General features: G+C 40.6%; 1 protein-coding gene across 1 annotated transcript in view; it reads left to right on the top strand.

Moving 5' to 3' along the window:
• The first annotated feature begins 848 nt into the window (after window positions 1-848).
• KCTD8 (potassium channel tetramerization domain containing 8) overlaps window positions 849-22855 on the top strand; it is a 263192-nt gene continuing 241185 nt past the window's right edge. The window contains exon 1 of the mRNA XM_019962132.2: window positions 849-2248. Coding sequence (XP_019817691.2) covers window positions 1297-2248 — 952 coding nt within the window. The 5' untranslated portion in view covers window positions 849-1296. The remainder of the gene's footprint in view (window positions 2249-22855) is intronic.

Here is a 22855-nt window from a genome sequence, read left to right as displayed (position 1 = left end):
TTTGTGACCTGACTCTTGGGGTTATATAACTAATAAAATGTAAACCATTTCTCTTGCCCTATGGAGCTGAAAGGGAAAAGGAGAGATTAATCAAAGCACAGATCAAGATAGGAAACTAGGAACAAACAGACCAAGTTTCCTCCCTGGCTCCGTCCATTCCTTCAAAAACATTTATTAAGCATCTACTATGAATTAAACACTGACGAAATGAAAGGAGAGAACCGTCGCGTTACCACAATCTGTGATTAGTTTTGTGAACTGAAATCAGATTTCAGTCTTAAAAATTCTTCAACTGCACACGATGCGTGCACTTAAATATGCAATCATGACATCGGAATGTAATAGAGGTTCGTGCATTTCGCCTTTCACTTCAAAAAACCATGCTAAAACCACTACAAGAGATTCAACCCCCTCCCTCGCTCCCAGTCTTTTGACAATCAAAACCCTCCTGCCAACACTTGTCGTAATTTCAGATAAGGAGCATAGCTTTTTTTTTTTTTTTAATAATCCAAACCCCTACCCCACTTCCCACCTTAATGCCAGCATTAAAAAAAAACAGTTTTACTGGGCGAACAAGGGCAAGGGAGGAAGAGAAGGACGGACGACGGAAAAAGGGAATGAAATGAATGAAGGAGAGAATGAAGGAGAGAAAGCTGGCCTTTCCCCGTTCGTTATCGTTTCCCTGCCCGCTTCTCCTCGTCTCCCCACTCGCTGCCAAGTAGCATCACCTCCAGGCTCTGCCCTCGGCTCCGCCCCCTAGAGTCAGAGCCCTGCAGCCAGAGGCTGGCACCTATCTCTTTAAATGACAGCTGTGGCTCGGGTCCCAGTCCTGGGCTTGACGTCAGTTTCGCTTCCCGGGCTGTGAGGGGTAGTTAGCGCCACCGTCCGCGCTCCGGGCTCGCGGCGCGCTCGCAAGCTGCTAGGGCGGCGAGTTTTCTTCGCTCCGGCCCCTCCTCCCGCCCTCCCCGCGGAGAGCCGAGCGGCAGCCTAAGAGAGCCTCTCGCAAGTCTCTCTCACACTTCCCCGCCTTCGCCCCAAAGGAGCAGCCGCTCCTCCTGGCGCCTCTGCCGCCGCCGCGGCGCCCGCAGAGCTCCTCTCCCGCGCACCGCTCCCCGATGGAGCCCGGGCGCCGCGGCCGCCGCCGCCCCGAGCCCTGAACCGGGCCGCCCCGGCCGGAGGAACGTGCCGCCCGGCCCGAGGGCGCATCAGGCGCACACCACCCGGGGCGCAGGGCACGGGTTTCGGGAAGGAGAAAGTGCTGCTCTCCAGGGTCACTTGGCCGGCGGAGGGGGGACCATGGCTTTGAAGGACACGGGCAGCGGCGGCGGCACCATCCTGCCCATTAGCGAGATGGTCTCCTCGTCCAGCTCCCCCGGCGCTTCGTCAGCCGCCACCCCGGGGCCCTGCGTGCCCTCGCCCTTCCCCGAGGTGGTGGAGCTGAACGTAGGGGGCCAGGTCTATGTGACCAAGCACTCGACGCTGCTCAGCGTCCCGGATAGCACTCTGGCCAGTATGTTCTCGCCTTCCAGCCCCCGGGGCGGCGCCCGACGCCGGGGCGAGCTGCCCAGAGACAGCCGGGCGCGCTTCTTCATCGACCGGGACGGCTTCCTTTTCAGGTACGTGCTGGATTATTTGCGGGACAAGCAGCTCGCGCTGCCGGAGCACTTCCCCGAGAAGGAGCGGCTCCTACGGGAGGCCGAGTACTTCCAGCTCACCGACCTGGTCAAGCTGCTGTCGCCCAAGGTCACCAAGCAGAACTCGCTCAACGACGAGGGCTGCCAGAGCGATCTGGAGGACAACGTCTCGCAGGGCAGCAGCGACGCGCTGTTGCTGCGCGGGGCGGCGGCCGCCGCACCCTCGGGCCCTGGAGCGCACAGCAGCGGCAGCGCGCAGGACAAGCGCTCGGGCTTCCTCACACTCGGCTACCGCGGTTCCTACACCACGGTGCGAGACAACCAGGCGGACGCCAAGTTCCGGCGCGTGGCGCGCATCATGGTGTGCGGACGCATCGCGCTGGCCAAGGAGGTGTTCGGTGACACGCTCAACGAGAGCCGTGACCCTGACCGGCCGCCTGAGAAGTACACGTCCCGCTTCTACCTCAAGTTCACCTACTTGGAGCAGGCGTTCGATCGCCTATCCGAGGCCGGCTTCCACATGGTGGCGTGTAACTCCTCGGGCACCGCCGCCTTCGTCAACCAGTACCGCGACGACAAGATCTGGAGCAGCTATACCGAGTACATCTTCTTCCGTAAGTTTCCGCGTTTCCCAGTTCTTCCGGCCCCCTAGCCGGCCCCCTAGCCGGCCCCCTAGCCGACCCCCGCGGCTTCCGGCGGCTCCGGTGTCCTTGCGCGCCCCCAGCCCAACGTGGCCGATGGGTCTTTGGTTTTGCGTCTATGTCCCTTTCGGCGCCTCTCTTCAACAGCTTCGGAGCACGCAGTGCCCAAGCAGTCCTCTTCCTTAACTTTATTGATCTTGCCCTCCTGCCCTGCCCAGCTCTTGGAGGCGCTGGGTGTCCTTCTATTACCCAGGGCTGGGAAGAGACTCGAGCGCAAGGCTGAGCGCTTAAGTCCTCCCGTTTCTCTGCCTCCGCTGTACTCCTGGGGGTCAATTTATGTGGGTCCCGGTGGTGTCCCTCAAGAGGGAGGGTTGGCATCAAGGTATCGCCGCGTCCCGATGGCCTCCTGGTGGTAAGGTTCCGCGCAGGAGCGTCCCATTATGGGTGATTTCTGTAGTGGGCAACAAGAAAAGTGGCGATTAAGTCTGCAAAGCGCCTCAAAAGTCCGGGGAAAAGAGGTTTCCATTGACCCAAATAAATCTCACATTTCCCCAGCGCCAGTAGTCTTCTGTAATTGTTATGTGTTTTGGACGGAGTGGGGTGGAGGGAACGGACTTTGGTTGTCTGAGTGCTGCTGTCAGGGTTGGAGATTAGGAAGGGACATGGTGTGTATGCGTGCACGTGTGTGTGTGTGTGTGTGTGTGTGTGTGCGCGCGCGCGCGCGCGCGCACGTGGTTGTATTTCCTTTCTGGGCACCTGCAGTGCGAATGAGGGATTGAATTCACTTTCCCAGGGGGAATAAATGCAGAGATTTTTCTAAACTTAGTGAACAAGAGAAGATTTGGAAAGCATCTGGCATGATGCTTTTTGTAGTGCACTTGGCGTGGCGAGGGCGATCTGTGGATGAAGTTCAAGAACTCCACCAAGTATCACTGGGGCTTGGGGGATGGGGAGCCCGGGCGGAGACAATTTTCAGTGACGTGTATAAGGTGAGGATGGCCACAACCCGAGAGCTGTTTGGACAAATGAAAAGCCACTTGCCATGGCAGCGGGGGCATCGTTTGGGAAACCCTTTTTTTTTTTTTCTTTGTCAAAATACAAGAAGACTGAAAACTTTCCTGTAGTGTTAGGGAGAGTAGCACTGATAGCCAACGATGGAAATAAGCCCAGCGTTCACTGTATTTATTTATTTGAGTCACTCACTGTTTGGGATTCAGGCAATTTTTGCACTTTGTTTTGACTGGGAAAGTGGAAAGGACCTTTCCTTTCAACTCTATTGGAAGTTGCTCATTGTTTGTATATTCTAGTAACCTTGGAGTTAAGGGTGACAAAATCCCCACACTAAGATTTTTTTTTTAAATAGTTTTGATTTTCCTAAGAAAACCATCTCAACAGAAAAGCAAAGAAAGTGTCCATTGAAGTGCTAGATAAAAAGCTAATTGTCTTAGAGAAAGATAAATATTATATCACTTATATGTGGAATTTTAATACAAATAAGACTGTATACAAAACAGAAACAGACTCTCCAACGTATAAAAAAATAATTACGGTTACCAAAGGGGGGAGGGGAGGAGGCATAAAATTGGAGTCATGGGATTAGCAAACTACTCTGCATTCAATAGATAAGCAACAAGGATTTACTCTATAGCACAGGCAACTGTATTCCATATCTCATAATAACCAAAATGGTAAATAATTTGAGAAAATTTTATATATATAAGTGAATCACTTTGCTCTATACCTGAAATTAACACACTATTGTAAATCAATTACATTTCAATAAAAATCTAATTGTCTTTATTATATGAAAGTATTATTTGTCACACAATAAAAGGATCTGTAGTCAGAAAAGCCACTCAAAGGAAGGGGCCTTTATTGACACTTAACATCTAAGCATTTATGGCATTTCAATAAGGGTTTATTTCCAGGCACTTCAGAAGATGAGAGGAAATAACTTCTGACTTTTTTTTAGTGACTTTTAGTTAGAGAAGATATAAGCATAAGTGCTCTGAAGTTAAGGGTCTTGCATTTCAGAATCTTTCATAGTTTTGGTCTTTTTCCCCTAGAAACTTGGGGACTTGAAAAATGTCCATTACTTTGATTATGAAGAAGTAATACAGGTTCTCTTTAAATTATGAAAAAATGCTCATGAGATAGTACATTGAAATTGGAAACTCAGCCAATTTAATTCAAAAGATGATTTGAGAGATTGTTTGGAATTTAGGATATTTCAGTTCTGGAGCTAGAAGTGAAACAAAATATTTATATTATGAATAACTACTTGCAGAGTAATCATGTAACAAATGAGTTCTGAGATTCATTCATAAAAGTCTCAGAAATCTAAGGAAGCAACTTATAGCATTTTCCATTGATTATCCTTTTGGGGAAAATACATAATTCCAGATTAAATATGCCTCTTTTGAAGCAGTATTCCTGTAGACCAACCGAATATAGTTGCCATTTTTTTATTTGTGATATAAAATTTATCTCAAACTCTGTTATACACACATTTATTTTATGCATTGTATAGCTTGAAGCACATTTCACAAATTATATTGGAAGGGATTCCATTTAATACTGGTTAACGAAAATGCACTGTATTTCCATCATATTTAGTATAAGTAATAATGTTACATATACCCTGGTGGCTCAGCTGGTAAAGAATCCTCCTGCAATGAAGGAGACCTGGGTTTGATCCCTAGGTTGGGAAGATTCCCTGGAGGAGGGCATGGCAACCCACTCCAGTATTCTTGCCTGGAGAATCCCCATAGACAGAGGAGCCTGGAGGGCTACAGTCCATGGGGTTGTAAAGAGTCGGACATGACTAAGTGACTAAGCACACACATATACAGAGTGTAGTTATCTTGTTTAGTGGCCTCTATTTTTAAAAGTCAGTGTTATTCATAAAAACGACAGCATTGGATGAACTTCTTTGACCACTGTTTTAGAGGCAGACAGGGTCTTATTATCTTTTATTTCCCCTTTGATATAATTCTTTCAAAAATATTTATTTAATGTATAACACATATCAATCAATTTAACAGCTTTTAAAATTCAAGCTACATGTAAATTTAGGAGTTTGAAACTGCTCTGAAAATTATAGAATTGCAGTTTATACACTTGAATATCAATTTCAACTCTTCACTACCTTTTCCCACCCCACTTTTCCCCTTAGTTTCTGTAGAGATGGAAGGAGAGTGACAAATGTTTCAGTAATCCCAAATGCTGCTATTTGCCAAATGTGTAATCCTGACTAAATTATTTCAGTTTTCTCACCTATTTAAATGAGATTATTATAGTATGAATTTTATAGGATTTGAGAATTAATGTGTAATGCTTGACCTATACTAAGAGCTTTAAAAAGTTAGGTGTTACAATTATAGTGAAGACTTTTTCTTGTCAGTATTAAATTTAAAATTTGTTTTTTGGTAAGTGTGCTGTGCTGTGCTGTACTATGCTAAATTGCTTCAATTGTCTCCAACTCTATGCAACTCTATGGACTGTAGCCCACCAGCTTTCTCTGTCTGTGGGATTCTCCAGGCAGGAATACTGGAGTGGATTGCCATGCCCGCCTTCAGGGGATCTTCCTGACCCAGGGATTGAACTAGGGTCTCCTGCATTGCAGGCAGATTCTTTACCGTCTGAGCCACCAGAAGTATAGCTGATTTAATTATAAAGTTAATTACAAAATTGCTTTGCAATTAAGTGATAGCATAATACACTTTCAGAAGTTTGAAACTACCAACTTAATAACCAGATTCTTTCCTGGAACTTGGATTTTTCAGGGCAAGTTCAAATCACCCAGATTTGCCAATCATACTCCAGTTAGTTCTTTTGGATCAACTCCAACAGAACCCTTTTCTGATTCAGGGCCAAGAAATGTTTTAATACTCTCCATTAGGAGTTGAAACTTTGGCAATATTTTCTGACAGAAACTGAGCTAGATTCATATCTCCTTAAGTGCTTGTATCCAAGTCATTAGTTTCTAATGCTCAAGGTTATATACAGGTTATTAAAGATTTAATACCAGCTTAATTTGGCTACATGGACACTTATATCTATTATCAGTCGTAACTCATTATTTTATCAAGACTTTTAGACTCTGCAACATATACAGTACTATGAAATTTTGTATTATTCTTCTAATACTGAAGATGGATTGTCTTTTCTTAAAGGAAAACAGTGATTTATTGTACTTTCTGTTTTTTTTTTTTTTTTTTTTCTGTTGTTTTGGAGGGGATGTCTGTTAAGTGTAATTAGGGCTGTTTTTAGCAATATTTGGAATAGAAAAAAGATATTTCATGTTAGCATTGTAGTCATGCGTGTGTGCTAAGTAACCTCAATCGTGTCCAACTCTTTATGACCCCATGGACCATAACCCGCCAGGCTTCTCTGCTGGTAGGATTCTCCAGGCAAGAATACTGGAGTGAGTAGACATACCCTCCTCCAGGGGATCTTTCTGACCCAAGGATCAAATCCATGTCTCCTACATCTTCTGCATTGGCAGGTGAGATCTTTACCATTAGCGTCACCTGGGAAGCTTGTTACATTACATAGACAATAGGTAATTTGCTTAGAATGTGATATGTAGACTACCCACAATTAGAATGAATGTTAATGTATCCTTTGTTTCTCATAATCAGTGTGTTTACAAGAAGGTAGTATTGATTCATTGCTCTTCTCTTATAATATTTGTGTTTTGCATTCTTTGTTGGTTGATTGATATGTGGTATAAAAGTATACATTTCTCTAGGTTCAATTGATATTCCTTAAATTTGGGATTTCCTTTTTTTTTTTTAATTGTTGTGATGTGTAAGAGTGCTAGATCTCAGATCCAGTGCTATTTCTTATCTGGGCTGTGGATTCTATTGTCTTTAATGAATTTTTATATCCAGTCTTTTAAATCTATTCTGATTTATTTCACTGTGTTGGGTTGAAGAAAGCTAGGTTGAGTTGAAAATATTCAAATAGCTATTTAGTCCTATGTTAGCAGACCTGTTGCATTAAAAGCTTTCTAAGAAACATCTTTAAAAACCACTCTATTTAGATGCATATCCTTAAAATTGTACATTATTTTTTTGTCTAAAAATGCATCTACTTTTATCACCAAACACTGTTTTATGAAAAAATAACTTTATTCCTCTTATTTTTTTAAGTTGGTTCTTTTTTTTCTGGAGACTTAACTAGTATTTTTATAATTTCATGAGAAAGTTTCTTCTGAAACCACACGGCTGAATGACTTTGGAATCAATGGGGAACAGATAACTTTGTAAAATACCAAGATTCTTATTTCATGCAGATAATTGGAATAATGAGACTGAAAATGATAGAAAACCTTGGGTACAAAACTTTTGGTGATCATGTGATGGCATTGGCTACTGTTTAAGAGAATTAAACTTTTATATTTGGCATAATACTATCTGTAACCTTGATCTCTTGAAATAGTGTTATGGTTTAGCTTAACACTAGTGGTGTTTGGCTTTAATGTGTGGGTCAGTCTTTAAGCACATAATGAAGCAAAAAGAATGGCCCTATAAGCCTTATTTGGCAGTTCTTTCTCGTTTGTAACTTAGAGTGCTGGAACTCAAGATATGGATATATGTGTGTGTGAGAGAGTGGACACATGCCTTATTTAAAAAGAAAAAAATATCTTTGGAAAAAAGAAATAATATGTATGAAGTTAGCACCAATTATTACCTATTCTTGCTATAAGTTATTGGGTCAATTAGTCTAAAATATAAAAGTGATTGTCAATTTGTTGTTCAAAGGAAACTATTTTTTGATAACGAAAGTAATACGTGAAGTTTTAGGAATTTTGTAAAAGAAAAGTAAAATTAAAAATATCACCAGTAATTTCTAATACAATGACTTCTTTCCTTCTAGCCTCTGTTCTAAATTATGAAGATGACAGACATATTTTTGAAAGTTATGATGATACTGTATAGATGATTTATGTGCCATCTTTGCTTTGTTTTGTTTTATACATTTAATGCAGTTATACATTTAGTGCCATTTCCTATAAGACATTGAAGTTTTTAGAGTTGGACACAACTGAAGTGACTGAGCACAGCACAGCTGGATAAAAGTATAATACATGTCCTCTGCCACAGATAGTATTATAAATAAATACTGCTATTGAACATTTTCCCTATAAGCTTAAAAAAGAGTTGATTTTTTTCAAAGTATAGTATGTGTAATAAAAAGAACATTTACTATGTACCTAGTTTTATGATAAATGTTTGTAGGCATTACTTTGTTTACTTTTTTTTTAAATATTCCTTTAGCTTGGCATTAGTTTCCTAATACTTCAGTTAGGAAACCATGATTTAAAGAGGTTAAATAAAATCTTTAGGTCATGAAACTGGTATAGGACTGAGCTGGAATTTGAATAGTTATGTCTTATTGCAAAGCCCTTTCTCTTAAGTATTTAAAAGTAATACCTGTTTTATGCAATAAATTTGGCAAATATATTTCAATGTCTAGTGAGTATTTAAAACATAGCTCTGTAAGCAAAAATGAGTAGAGTGAGCTGTATATGAATGAAGCTAGTATTTCTTAATTTATGTTAATTTTTTTAAGAATGTGGAAAATTCAATTGACCCTTAAGCAAACTGAGTTTGAACTGTGAGGGTCCATCTATAAGCAGATTTTTTTTTTCAAATGATACATATTGCGATTGTTTGAATCCAAGGATGCAGAACCTCCAATTTGAAAGGTTGTTGTTGAATCACACGAATACACCGGGATTCTTGGCCCCCGGAGGAGAAGAATTCAATCCGGGGCCAGAGACGAGGCTTGATTGCTCAGAGCTTTTGTGTAATAAAGTTTTATTAAAGTATAAAGGAGATAGAGAAAGCTTCTGACATAGGCATCAGAAGGGGGCAGAAAGAGTACCGGCTTGCTAGTGTTAACAATGAGGTTATATAATCCCAAGAATGTCTGGAGGTTGTAAAGACCTCATCAGACCTACTCCCATAATTTACATTTTAAGATAACACTGTCCTCAGGCAAGATACATCCTTGTAAAGACCAGGTCTACTCCCATAATTAACATTTTAAGATAACAGAAGGTTGAATCCAAAGACTGTCCTTAGGCAGGATACATTATTGTTATATAATCCTAAGGAATGTGGAGAAAGAAAAAAGTTTGTCCTTTCTTCCTCCTTGAGCATTCCAGACCCATCTCTCCTTGGGGACCCCTAGACTCCCTATCAACCTGCCTAGGAAATAACTCTCTCAAATTCAAGGACCAACTATAAAGTTGTAAGCAGATTTTCCACTGAGCAGAACTTGGTAGCCCCTATCTTGCATTGAAGAGCCAACTGTATATGTTTTATGTCTTTACCTGATGAAAAGGTTAACTTTTAGTGATTAAGGCTACCACATTCATGGATAATTTTTAAATTAAATAAAATAAACCATATGACTCAAGTTACCACTCTTTTGGGGGAACAAATAATATCTATCAGTTTGCTAGACTGACAGATTTAAACAGTGTTAAGGTAATCTTCTACAGAAAATTCATTTTACCTTATAAAATAGAATATGCTTTATACGTTCTTCAGTTCACTTCAGTTCAGTTCAGTCACTCAGTCATGTCTGACTCTTTGCGACCCCATGAATTGCAGCATGCCAGGCCTCCCTGTCCATCACCAACTCCCGGAGTTCACCCAAACTCTTGTCCATTGAGTTGGTGATGCCATCCAGCCTCTCATCCTCTGTCATCCGCTTCTCCTCCTGTCCCCAATCCCTCCCAGTATCAGAGTCTTTTCCAATGAGTCGACTCTTCGTATGCGGTGGCCAAAGTATTGGAGTTTCAGCTTCAACATCAATCCTTCCAATGAACACCCAGGACTGATCTCCTTTATAATGGACTGGTTGGATCTCCTTGCAGTCCAAGGGACTCTCAAGAGTCTTCTCCAACACCACAATTCAAAGGCATTAATTCTTCGCTGCTAGCTTTCTTCTCAGTCCAACTTTCACATCCATACATGACCACTGGAAAAACCATAGCCTTGGCTAGACTATGTGTTCTTAGAAAGTAACAGAGTGAAGAGGGCATTTTAGTTGAAATCACTTTTGTTAATTACTTGTAATTTATTGGTCCTAAGTATTGATTATTGCCTTTGAATTCTATACTTGCTATAATTATGTTCAAAAAAATATCAAATACCTGATGGGTATTGAGATTAGTGGCTTCTGGTGTTTTTGAATCTTAAAGTATTCTAGAAGTATATCTATAAATTTGAAGTAATTGGAAAGTAGTGTTTTAGGTAACCCTTCAACCTGTGTTTTGTTACAGTTATAATTTTTAAAACCTCTTTTAAATTAACTTCAGAGTATCGTCAGCATTTAACAGCTATAATCCTGCAGGTGAAGCTGGTGGCTTCTCTAATGGAGATCATTCTTTTAGTAGTAGGAGACTATACCAATGGAGATTTTGCAAGGACTTACTTAAAGATGAGAATAACTTTATTCACAGGATTTCAAAATTTCTCCCATAGGTAAGTTAAATGATAAGTTCTGAGGGTGATGGTGAACCTCTAGCTGCTGACTTGAATCTAGGTGCTCTGTGCCTACTGTCTGCATGCTTCTCATCATTCATTTCTGCAAGGGAGCATGTCATAAAACATTATCCTGTGAGGTTAGTTGTATTTTGGACTTTCTTTTTTTTTGTTAGATATTTTAAAATTTTATTTTATTTTTAATTGGAGGATAATTATGCCACAATATTGTGATGGTTTCTACCATACTTCAACGTGAATTGGCCATAGGTGTACATATATTCCCTCCTTCTTAAACCTCCCTCCCAGCTCCATCCCTATGCCACCCCTCTAGCTTGTCACAGAGCACCAGCTTTGGGTTGCCTGGGTCATACAGTAAATTCCCACTGGCTATCTACTTTACATATGGTAATATATATGCTACTCTCTCAGATCATCCCACTTTCAAAAGAGAAAGTATATGAAATATTTTATACTGGATTTATACTGTTTAAAAATTTATTTTTTGGCTCATGAGTTTTTTAGTGTACCCCTGGTATCATGATCATGTTTTACTGTGTGACCTCTTGCTATAATCCTCCTGCATTTAGCCTACACGTCTGTTTCTTCCTAGTACACTCAGTGTATTTCCTATAACTTGTCACTTTTTTTCTTTCTTATTATGTCCTACTTTTCCTAGCTTTGTTGAGATATAATTGACATATAACATTTTGTAAGTTTACAATGTATTGATATACTTGTATATTGCAATTTGATTACCACTGTAGTGTTATCCTCAAATATGCAGATGACACCACCCTTATGGCAGAAAGTGAAGAACTAAAGAGCCTCTTGATGAAAGTGAAAGAGGAGAGTGAAAAAGTTGGCTTTATTAACATTCAGAAAACTAAGATCATGGCATCCAGTCCTATCACTTCATGGGAAGTAGATGGGGAAACAGTGGAAACAGCAAGAGACTTTATTTTTTGGGGCTACAAAATCACTGCAGATGGTGAGTGCAGCCATGAAATTAAAAGACGCTTACTCCTTGGAAGGAAAGTTATGACCAACCTAGATAGCATATTCAAAAGCAGAGACATTACTTTGCCAACAAAGGTCTGTCTAGTCAAGGCTGTGGTTTTTCCAGTGGTCATGTATGGATGTACGAGTTGGACTGTGAAGAAAGCTGAGCACCGAAGAATTGATGCTTTTGAACTGTGGTTTTGGAGAAGACTCTTGAGAGTCCCTTGGACTGCAAGGAGATCCAACCAGTCCATCCTAAAGGAGATCAGTCCTGGGTGTTCACTGGAAGGACTGATGCTGAAGCTGAAACTCCAATACTTTGGCCACCTGATGTGAAGAGTTGACTCTTTTGAGAAGACCCTGATGCTGGGAAAGATTGAAGGCAGGAGGAGAAGGGGACAACAGAGGATGAGATGGTTTGATGGCATCACCAACTCAATGGACATGAGTTTGGGTAAACTCCAGGAGCTGGTGATGGACAGGGAGGCCTGGCCTACTGAGGTCTAGGGGGTCGCAAAGAGTTGGACACGACTGAGTGACTGAACTGAACTGAACTGTAGTGTTAGCTAACACTTTCATGTCCTCACATATTACTATTTCTTTTTATGTGGCAAGAACATGTAAGATCTACTCTCTTAGCAACTTTTCAAGTATATAGTACAGTACTTTTATCTATAATCCCAATGCTATGGGTTATATTCCCAGAACTGATTCAACTGGTAACTGGATGTTTGGTCCCTTTAACTAACATCTCCTTATTTCCTCCACCCCCTCATTCTTCTGGTAACAACCATTCTACTCTGTTCCTATGGGTGTGGCTTTTTTAGATTCCACAAATAAATGATTTAATACTGTATTTTTCTTTCTATATCTGACCTTTCTTTAACCTAGCCTAGCATAATGCCTCAAGTTCCATCCATCTTCTTGTAAATGGCAGGTTTTCCTTCTTAATTATGGATGAATAATAGTCCATTGTTTTATACACCACATCTTCTTTAGTCATTCATTCGCTGACAAACACTTAGGTTGTTTCCATATTTGGCTATTGTGTATAATGCTGCAATAAATATGGGAGCACAGATGTCTTTTAGACATCTCCTTTGGAAACAGATCCAGAAGTAGGATTGCTGGATCATAGGATTACCTCTTATCATGTTGACTTTCCACACTGGCCTACTTTTTCCATGAGAATTTGCACCAAGTCTCACTTTTGTCTTATCAACCCTCAGTGCAGTGGCTAGTACCATATTGGGAACTCAGTAAATATTTATTTTTTTGAATGGAAATGCAAGTTAACAAATAAACCAATGATGCTGGAAATTCTATCAAGGTAGTTATTTTGTTGAGCAATTATGAGGCTCCAGCTTGAAACAAGGGATGAAAATGTGAATGTCAGAAACTTTGCATTTAAAGTTATCATAGTAAGCTTTATGTAGTAGTGAATTATGTTGTAGAGGGTTATTTGGTGTGTTAGTAAGAGGCAGAGTAATGACATTAGAAGCTGTCGTATGGGCACCTATAAAGAATGAGAGTAGGTGAAATGTTAACTAAAACTTGGGACTGATTAAGATAATATTGTAAATGAAGTTGTTAGAACTGTAAACATATACACAGAGATGCACACATGGAGACACACACATTGATTGGTTGATTGATTGATATTTAAATGATTGGTAGGATAGAAGGTATAAGGGATCAAAAATTAGCTGACTTATTTTTTTATGTATGAAAGATATTAGGCAAATGCTCTGAGTTGCAGCCTACCTGCAACCACATTGTTGAATACTTGCTTTTCAAAACATGTTAGAATGTGGAGTGACTGCTACCTCCAGACACGGTCAGGCCCTATTGTGGTGTAACATAAGCTCAGGAAGTGTCTGGCAATGTTAGTAGGCATTTGCAAATGTGAGGATCTAGTGAACTTCATTTTGTTATCACTACTCTAGTTTTTAAAAGATATCTTGAAATACATTGAAGAGGTATTACAGTTTCATGATTGATATATCAGTATCAATTTTACTTATTAACCGTGGGTCAAAGTTGTTAATAAAAGCAAGTCAACTTCACTGGCAATAATAGCGCATAGCTTCATTCACCAGTTAAACTTATTTTAATGCTTGTTCGGCAGTTGGAATGTAAACTTGGACTACAATTTCTACCATGTTGTAACTACTAGATCATATTTACATGAGGGAAAATGAGTTAAATACAACAAAAGAATAAAAAATACATATAGTATTGATTTCAGGTCACCAAAATAGTGAGTGATTTCACCATTCAGTTGTGCTAGTTTCATTTCTTGCACCCGTTATAATAACAAAACCCTTGAGCATAGATGGAATCCACAGTATATGCTATTTCCTTTCATCTTGTATAGACATGTCTAATTTCTGATACAAGGAGACTAGGGAGAGGAATACCGTGTTTAGAAAGAGACAATACTAGAATCTCTTGGTCCCCGCTCCCAAAAAGCCAAAAGCTTGAACTCTCAGAATGATTTTCTACTTTTTAGTCACATTCCTTGAAAAATTTGGCTCTAGTTTTCGGAGCTTGGAAAATAATCTCCCTTCCGCAGGGAAAGTGAGAGAAACAGTATTACTCATCTTATAGGTTTATAATGAGCATTAAATGTAGTAATCCATATAAACCACTTAAAAGACTATCAGGTAAAATTAAATGCTCAATATATGCTAGTTAGTGACACTTATTAAGATCCTCAAAATATCTATTTAATTCCATTTCTCTACATTGTCAATTCATAATACCAAATTTCTTTTTATTTCTTTAAGGAAATGGATAGCAGTGCCTGTTCAGAATTGCTCTGGAAAGGTCCTATTATCATTCAGTTCAGTTCAGTTCAGTTGCTCAGTCGACTCTTTGTGACCCCATGGACCGCAGCACGCCAGGCCTCCCTGTCCATCACCAACTCCCAGAGTCCACCCAAACCCATGTCCATCAAGTCAATGATGCCATCCAACCATCTCATCCTCTGTCATTCCCTTCTCCTCCTGCCCTCAATCTTTCCCAGCATCATTAGTGACATTAAAAAAAGATATTGACATCCTAAGTAGGAATTTTTTTGCCTTTTCATACTGTTCACAGGGGAGAAATATCAACAACCTCAGATATGCAGATGATACCACTCTAATGGCAGAAAGTGAAGAGGAACTAAAGATGAGGGTGAAACTTGAGGAACTTGATGAAGGTGAAAGAGGAGACTAAAAAACCTGGCTTAAAAGTCAACATTCAAAAAATTAAGATCATCGCATCTGGGTCCATGACTTCATGACAAATAGGTGGGGAAAAAGTGGAAACAGTGGCAGATTTTATTTTCTTGGGCTCCAAAGTCACTGTGAATGGTAACTGCAGCCACGAAATTAAAAGACGCTTGCTTCTTGGAAGAAAATCTCTGAAAAACTTAGACAGCATGTTAAATAGCAGAGACATCACTTTGCCAACAAATGTCCATATGGTCAAAGCTATGTTTTTTCCAGTAGTCATGTATGAATATGAGACTTGGACCATAATGAAGGCTGAGCATCAATTGACGAATTGATGCTTTCAAACTGTGGTGCTGGAGAAGACTCTTGAGAGTCTCTTGGAAACAAGGAGTCAAACCAGTCAATCCTAAAGGAAATCAACCCTGAATATTCATTGGAAGGACTGATGCTGAAGCTGAATCTCCAATACTTTGGCCACCTGATGTGAAGAGCTGACTCATTGGAAGAGACCCTGGTGCAGGGAAAGATTGAGGGCAGGAGGAGCAGGCGGCAACAGAGGATGAGATGGTTGGATGACATCACCGATTCTATGGATATGAACTTGGGCAAACTCTGGGGGATAGTGAAGGACAGGGAAGCCTGGCTTGCCTTAGTTCATGAGGCTGCAAAGAGACACAATACAGTGACTGAACAATGAACAAAGTAGAAAATTAATTGTAGCAGATTATTAAAATAAGTTTATTCTAATTTGTTTTTCAGGTTTTAGGGGAAAAATGCATTCTTTCTGGTCTAGTGCTGGTCACCAGTCTGTTTTGCCACAAATAATAGAAATATTGGTATTCAGTGGTTATTGTCTCAAACTATGGTATTTATTGGGGCAGAGCACCTCTAAACCACATTCTGTACTTATATTTCTGATAAAGCCTTTGGCTTTGATTTTCAGCAGTTTTATGCAAGAGAACAAATTATCACAGGCCCAAGGAGCTCAAACATTGCTTAGAGTTTGTGTATTGGACCAGAGGATTTCAGATTAGATTTTGGATTCATATACTTATTTCCACAATTTTTAGAAAACTGTGTTCGTCTTCACCTCAATCAGCTCCTATTGAAACTACTCTACACATTTTGAATATAAGTGTTTTTGTTACTAAAGAGTCCAGCTATTTGAAGAAAGCATAGCAATGTAAGGGAGATGCTGGCAGCCATTCAGAGATAATTCTCCAATATTTTGGCCTCTTTTGGTTGGTAAAGGCTGCATCTCTTTGCAGGTGGAGGGTAAGGATTCATTCATAGAATTCTAAAGTGACTTCCAGTTTTGATGGAAAAGTTGCTACAGTGGCAATTTTATAGTGAATTGTGGGAAGAAACGGTGACTATGGTGATTTTACGTTATTGGTGACATTGTATAGGAGACAGGGATCAAGACCATCCCCATGGAAAAGAAATGCAAAAAAGCAAAATGGCTGTCTGGGGAGGCCTTACAAATAGCTGTGAAAAGAAGAGAAGTGAAAAGCAAAGGAGGAAAGGAAAGATATAAACATCTGAATGCAGAGTTCCAAAGAATAGCAAGAAGAGATAAGAAAGCCTTCTTCAGCAATCAATGCAAAGAAATAGAGGAAAACAACAGAATGGGAAAGACTAAAGATCTGTTCAAGAAAATCAGAGATACCAAAGGAACATATCATGCAAAGATGGGCTCGATAAAGGACAGAAATGGTATGGACCTAACAGAAGCAGAAGATATTAAGAAGAGATGGCAAGAATACACAGAAGAACTGTACAAAAAAGGTCTTCACGACCCCGATAATCACGATGGTGTGATCACTGACCTAGAGCCAGACATCCTGGAATGTGAAGTCAAGTGGGCCTTAGAAAGCATCACTACGAACAAAGCTAGTGGAGGTTTGTTCTACTGGAGGAATTCCAGTTGAGCTATTCCAAATCCTGAAAGATGATGCTGTGAAAGTGCTGCACTCAATATGCCAGCAAATGTGGAAAACTCAGCAGTGGCCACAGGACTAGAAAAGGTCAGTGTTCATTCCAATCCCAAAGAAAGGCAATGCCAAAGAATGCTCAAACTACCGCACAATTGCACTCATCTCACACGCTAGTAAAGTAATGCTCAAAATTCTCCAAGCCAGGCTCCAGCAATATGGGAACCATGAACTTCCTGATGTTCAAGCTGGTTTTAGGAAAGGCAGAGGAACCAGAGATCAAATTGCCAACATCCGCTGGATCATGGAAAAAGCAAGAGAGTTCCAGAAAAGCGTCTATTTCTGCTTTATCGACTGTGCCAAAGCCTTTGACTGTGTGGATCACAATAAACTGTGGAAAATTCTGAAAGAGATGGGAATACCAGACCATCTGATCTGCCTCTTGAGAAATTTGTATGCAGGTCAGGAAGCAACAGTTAGAACTGGACATGGAACGACAGACTGGTTCCAAATAGGAAAAGGAGTTCATCAAGGCTGTATATTGTCACCCTGTTTATTTAACTTCTCTGCAGAGTACATCATGAGAAACCCCTGACTGGAAGAAAGACAAGCTGGAATCAAGATTGCCGGGAGAAATATCAATAACCTCAGATATGCAGATGACACCACCCTTCTGGCAGAAAGTGAAGAGGAACTAAAAAGCCTCTTGATGAAAGTGAAAGTGGAGAGTGGAAAAAGTTGGCTTAAAGCTCAACATTCAGAAAACGAAGATCATGGCATCCGGTTCCACCACTTCATGGGAAATAGATGGGGAAACAGTGGAAACAGTGTCAGACTTTATTTTTGGGGGGCTCCAAAATCACTACAGATGGTGACTACAGCCATGAAATTAAAAGAGGCTTACTCCTTGGAAGAAAAGTTATGACCAACCTAGATAGCATATTCAAAAGCAGAGACATTACTTTGCCAACAAAGGGTTTGTCTAGTCAAGGCTATGGTTTTTCCTGTGGTCATGTATGGATGTGAGAGTTGGACTGTGAAGAAGGCTGAGTGCCGAAGAATTGATGCTTTTGAACTGTGGTGTTGGAGAAGACTCTTGAGAGTCCCTTGGACTGCAAGGAGATCCAACCAGTCTATTCTGAAGGAGATCAGCCCTGGGATTTCTTTGGAAGGAATGATGCTAAAGCTGAAACTCCAGTCCTTTGGCCACCTCCTGGGAAGAGTTGACTCATTGGAAAAGACTCTGATGCTGGAGGGATTGGGGGCAGGAGGAGAAGGGGACAACAGAGGATGAGATGGCTGGATGGCATCACTGACTCAATGGACGTGAGTCTGAGTGAACTCCGGGAGTTGTTGATGGACAGGGAGGCCTGGCGTGCTGCGATTCATGGGGTCGCAAAGAGTTGGACACGACTGAGCGACTGATCTGATCTGATCTGATATGGTGATCTTTTGGGTGAATCCCTTTAATGTTGATCTGGACTTAGAATGAAAAACAAAGAGTTGGGAATAGGTGTCTCTGGGCTATTGTCTTAATCTTCCTTGATATGGAGATTTGTTTTATTTTGGGCTAACTCTGCTGTACTTCATTATGTAGAAAATGGTAGAAATTGATATTTTTTTCATATTACCTCCATGGAATTTCATCAATAATATGTTCCAAGTAATCTGTGCTTAATAAAAATAGGCTCTTTGTTCTAATTTTATTGTGTGGGATTGTCATTTCTTAAAGAGAATATGTTGAGTATACCGATGTTAACAAAACATTTATTGAGGGGGAAACCTTTTCATGCACTGTATTTTTTTAATGATTTCTAAAGAAACATTCAGAAATACAAAGAATACCAAACTAAGAGAAATCTAGTTTAATTTTATTAATGATCCATTTGTCTTATTTATTCTATATTTATTCATGCATTTATAGTCAGTATTATATACAGAGGAATCTGTTAGATACTGAAGATGTGTTAGGAAGCAATGGTGAACACATTTCCTGATTTTCATAATCAGGGCAATGACATACATATGTGCAGGTTGCACACTGCTTACCTCCAGTGCTGCTGCTTTGTCACTTCAGTCGTGTCCAACTCTGTGGACTGTAGCCTGCCAGGCTCCTCTGTCCATGGAATTCTCCAGGTGGGAATACTCGAGTGGGCTGCCATGCCCTCCTCCAGAGGATCTTCCCCACCCAGGCATCGAACCTTGGTCTCCTGCATTGCAGGCAGATTGTTTACCATTGAGCCACCAGGGAAGCCTATCTGCTTAACTCTAGACTGTACTTAGTAGGTCTAAGTGTATAACAATACAGTGGATTGTGTATTGTACACGAGCAATACACACTTGTGGGCCTTTGAGTGATGATCCTACTCATGGCCAAAGACCAATTATGTCTCTAATACTTCTGACCACAAGAATATAGACCCATCTGTGTGTGTGTGTGTGTGTGTGTGTGTGTACTCACATGAACCTGCATAGAGATATGATCAGTATGACTCCGTGAACCATTGCTGTCAATTAAAAACATTTGCCCTCTAACCTACGATTGAGTAATGACCAGTATGTTTTTGAAAAATGTGGCACTAGTATTAATTTGACCTTTGGTTGAAATTGCCTATTTAGAAATAAACTCAGTATTGCAAATGATAATCTTTCTGGTTTCTACATTGTACATCACTCCTTTTTTGAGAAATTTTACTTCTTGAAGAAATGCAAAGTCTATTTAGGAGTCCAGATTTTGCCATACTACTTATAGATGTCTGTTGTATGTGAAGAAATCCTAAAGTCAAATTAAAATGAAGATTTTTTCTGGTTACCTTTGACAGATAATCTGTAATTAAGATTAAATTTGAAATGAAAATGGTTATTAGATATTCCTTTTCATTTCAGTTAAGCAGACATGTGATGGACTGATTTAGCATGTTTCACAGACAGTGGTAAAAAGCTATATACTGGGTTGGCCAAAAATTCGTTCAGATTTTTCCATGGGATTTTATGGAAGAACTCAAATGAACTTTTTGGTCAATTCAATATTTGCTTTGTAGCAAGAAATATGGAACTTGTTAACAATTGCTAATATTAATGGGAAATGGAAACATGAGTAAATATGCTAGGAAGTCCCGCATTGAAATTTCTATAGCTTTGAATAATCATTTACATTTCTTCTGCTGGCCTGATGTGTTTCTAAGGCATGCAAGAACCATTAAAATATTCCAGTTTTTACTTTCTATGTTAGCATGTTTGGATAGTAAACTTAGTTATTTCAAGCTGTCTTGTTTTATGGTTGACACTATCAAACTATATTTATCATTATTATAACTTGGTACTTGGCACTCATACTGTGAAGCTTGGTAATAGTGAGTATTTGGTTACCTCACAGTTTTAGTGCAAACACCAGACTCTAGAGACTAATGGCTATAATGTTTGTTAAACTGTATTTTATGGACTGAAATTGTGGCCCCCCGGATACCCCCCCGGCCCCCGCCAAAGATATATTGATTCCTTAACCATCAGCACTTCAGAATGTGACCTTATATAGAAACAAGGTCTTTATGAAGGTAATCAGTTTAGAATGAGGTCATTAGAGTGGGCCTAATCCAAAAGACTCTGATGCTGGGAAAGATTGAGGGCAGGAAGAGAAGGGGACGACAGAGGATGAGATGGTTGGATGGCATCACCGACTCAATGGACATGGGTTTGGGTGGACTCTGGGAGTTGGTGATGGACAGGGAGGCCTGGCATGCTGCAGTTCATGGGGTCGCAAAGAGTTGGACACGACTGAGCGACTGAACTGAACTGAATCCAATATGACTGGTGTCCTTATGAAAAGGAGAAATTTTGGACATAGAGATATAAGTGTCCATGCACACTGAGAGAATACCTCATGAGTGTAAAGGTAGAGATCACACTGATGTATCTACAAGAAAAGGGATGCTAAGATTGTCAATAAACCAACAGAAGTGGGGAGAGAAGCACAGCGGATTCTTGCTCATATCTCTCAGGGAGAGCCAAACCTTCCAATACGTTGACCTCGGACATCTAGCTGTGAGAGCTATGAGATAATACATTTTTGTTGTTTAAGTCACCCAGTTTCTGGTATTTTGTTACGGCAGCTCTAGCAAAGTACCAAAGTAATTTTAAACTCTTTATCTTGTAAAACATCTGGGAAAAGTTTGAAAGGCAATGGTAAATTCCCTGTATTTTTCAGAGATCTTAGTTGTAGACAGCACACTCCATTCTAGATAATTTATACCGGAAAATGTATTAAGTATAATATCAATAGCACATAGATTGCTTGGGATGACTAAGCTTCCAGGAATTCCCAACCACACCACCGAATAGGGCTGCTAAGGTGTTTCTGCTTTGCAATGACGTGGGAATTCAGAATTTGGCAACTGCCACGTAGTTGCAGCATCCAGCCACACAATCTGCCATGTGCTGTGCTTAGTCATTCAGTCATGTCTGACTCTTTGCGACCCCATGGACTGTAGCCCACCAGGCTCCTTGGTCCATGGGGATTCTGCAGGCAAGGCTATTGGAGTGGGTTGCCATGCCCTCCTCCAGGGGATCTTCCCAACCCAGGGATGGAACCTAGGTCTCCCATACTGCCAGCAGATTCTTTACCATCAGAGCCACCAGGGATGCACAGCAAAGTAAGATTATCAGGAAATTTCCTGTCTCCCCTTATACTTCAGTGGACAAGTGTCTGGTTGTGCAAACTGAATCACATATGGAGCTCTGGCTATAAGAGAGTCTAGGAAATGTAGCTTTAAAAACAGATACATAATAAATCTTTATGGTACATTATCAACAGTGGTCTGTTTTAAGCTTAATTATTTATTTTTTACAGTGATTTTTAGCAGAGTGTAGTTGCTTTACAATGTTGTGTTAGTTTCTGCTGTACAACAAACTGAATCAGTTATGTGTGTGAAAGTTTCTCAGTTGTGTCTGACTCTTTGAAATCCTATGGACTGTAGCTTGCCAGGCTCCTCTGTCCATGGAATTCTTCAGGCAAGATTACTGGAATGGGTTGCCATACCCTCCTACAGGGGATCTTCCCAACCCAGGGATCAAACCTATGTCTCCTGTGTTTCCTGCATTCCAGGTAGATTCTTTACTGCTGCACCACCTGTTAAAATAATAAAAAAGAAGGGATATATGTATATGTAAACGGATTCCTGGTGGCTCAGCTGGTAAAGAATCCACCTGCAATGTGGGAGACCTGGGTTTGATCCCTGGGTTGGGAAGATTTCCCTGGAGAAGAGAACTGAATACTGAAGAGTATTCAGTTCTCTTCTCCAGGGAACTGAATACTGCTACCCACTTCAGTATTCTTGCCTGGAGAATCCCAGGGACAGAAGAGCCTGGCAAGCTATAGTCCATTGAGTCACAAAGAGTTGGACACAACTGAAGTGACTGAGCACACACAGCACATGAAATTTGAACCTTTCAGTTTTTTACAATCCATCCTCATAACAACCATTCTGATGAATTTATTTTCATTTCTTTCTTTTTTTTTCGGCCATGCCACTCGGCTTGTAGGATCTTAGTCACCCAACCAGGAATCAAACCCATGGCCTCAGCAGTGAAAGCATGGAGTCCTAACCACTTGACTGTCAAATGATACTTCATTGTTGTTTTAAATGTCATTGCTCTAATTACTGATGTTGGAAATGCAATTATTAGCTCTTCAGTCATTGTAGATTAGAAGTACATTGAAAAGACCCTGAGTGAACTGGTCAAGAGGATCCATTTTGGTCTCTTTGGCCACCTTCTTTCTCTATTAAAATTCCAGCCATGGCAATAGCATCATCAACACATGTTCCTCCTTAACATGATGAAATTGCCTTTCATGCAAGTGAATATTTTCCCAACCTTTCTCACTAAAGGGCGACCCAAACTCTCATCAGCCATGCCTCCATC

Source organism: Bos indicus, chromosome 6, assembly GCF_029378745.1.
Source record: "Bos indicus isolate NIAB-ARS_2022 breed Sahiwal x Tharparkar chromosome 6, NIAB-ARS_B.indTharparkar_mat_pri_1.0, whole genome shotgun sequence".
NCBI lineage: Eukaryota > Metazoa > Chordata > Mammalia > Artiodactyla > Bovidae > Bos > Bos indicus.
The sequence above is the reverse complement of the archived record's forward strand: the minus strand, read 5'-3'. Positions and strand labels throughout refer to the sequence as shown.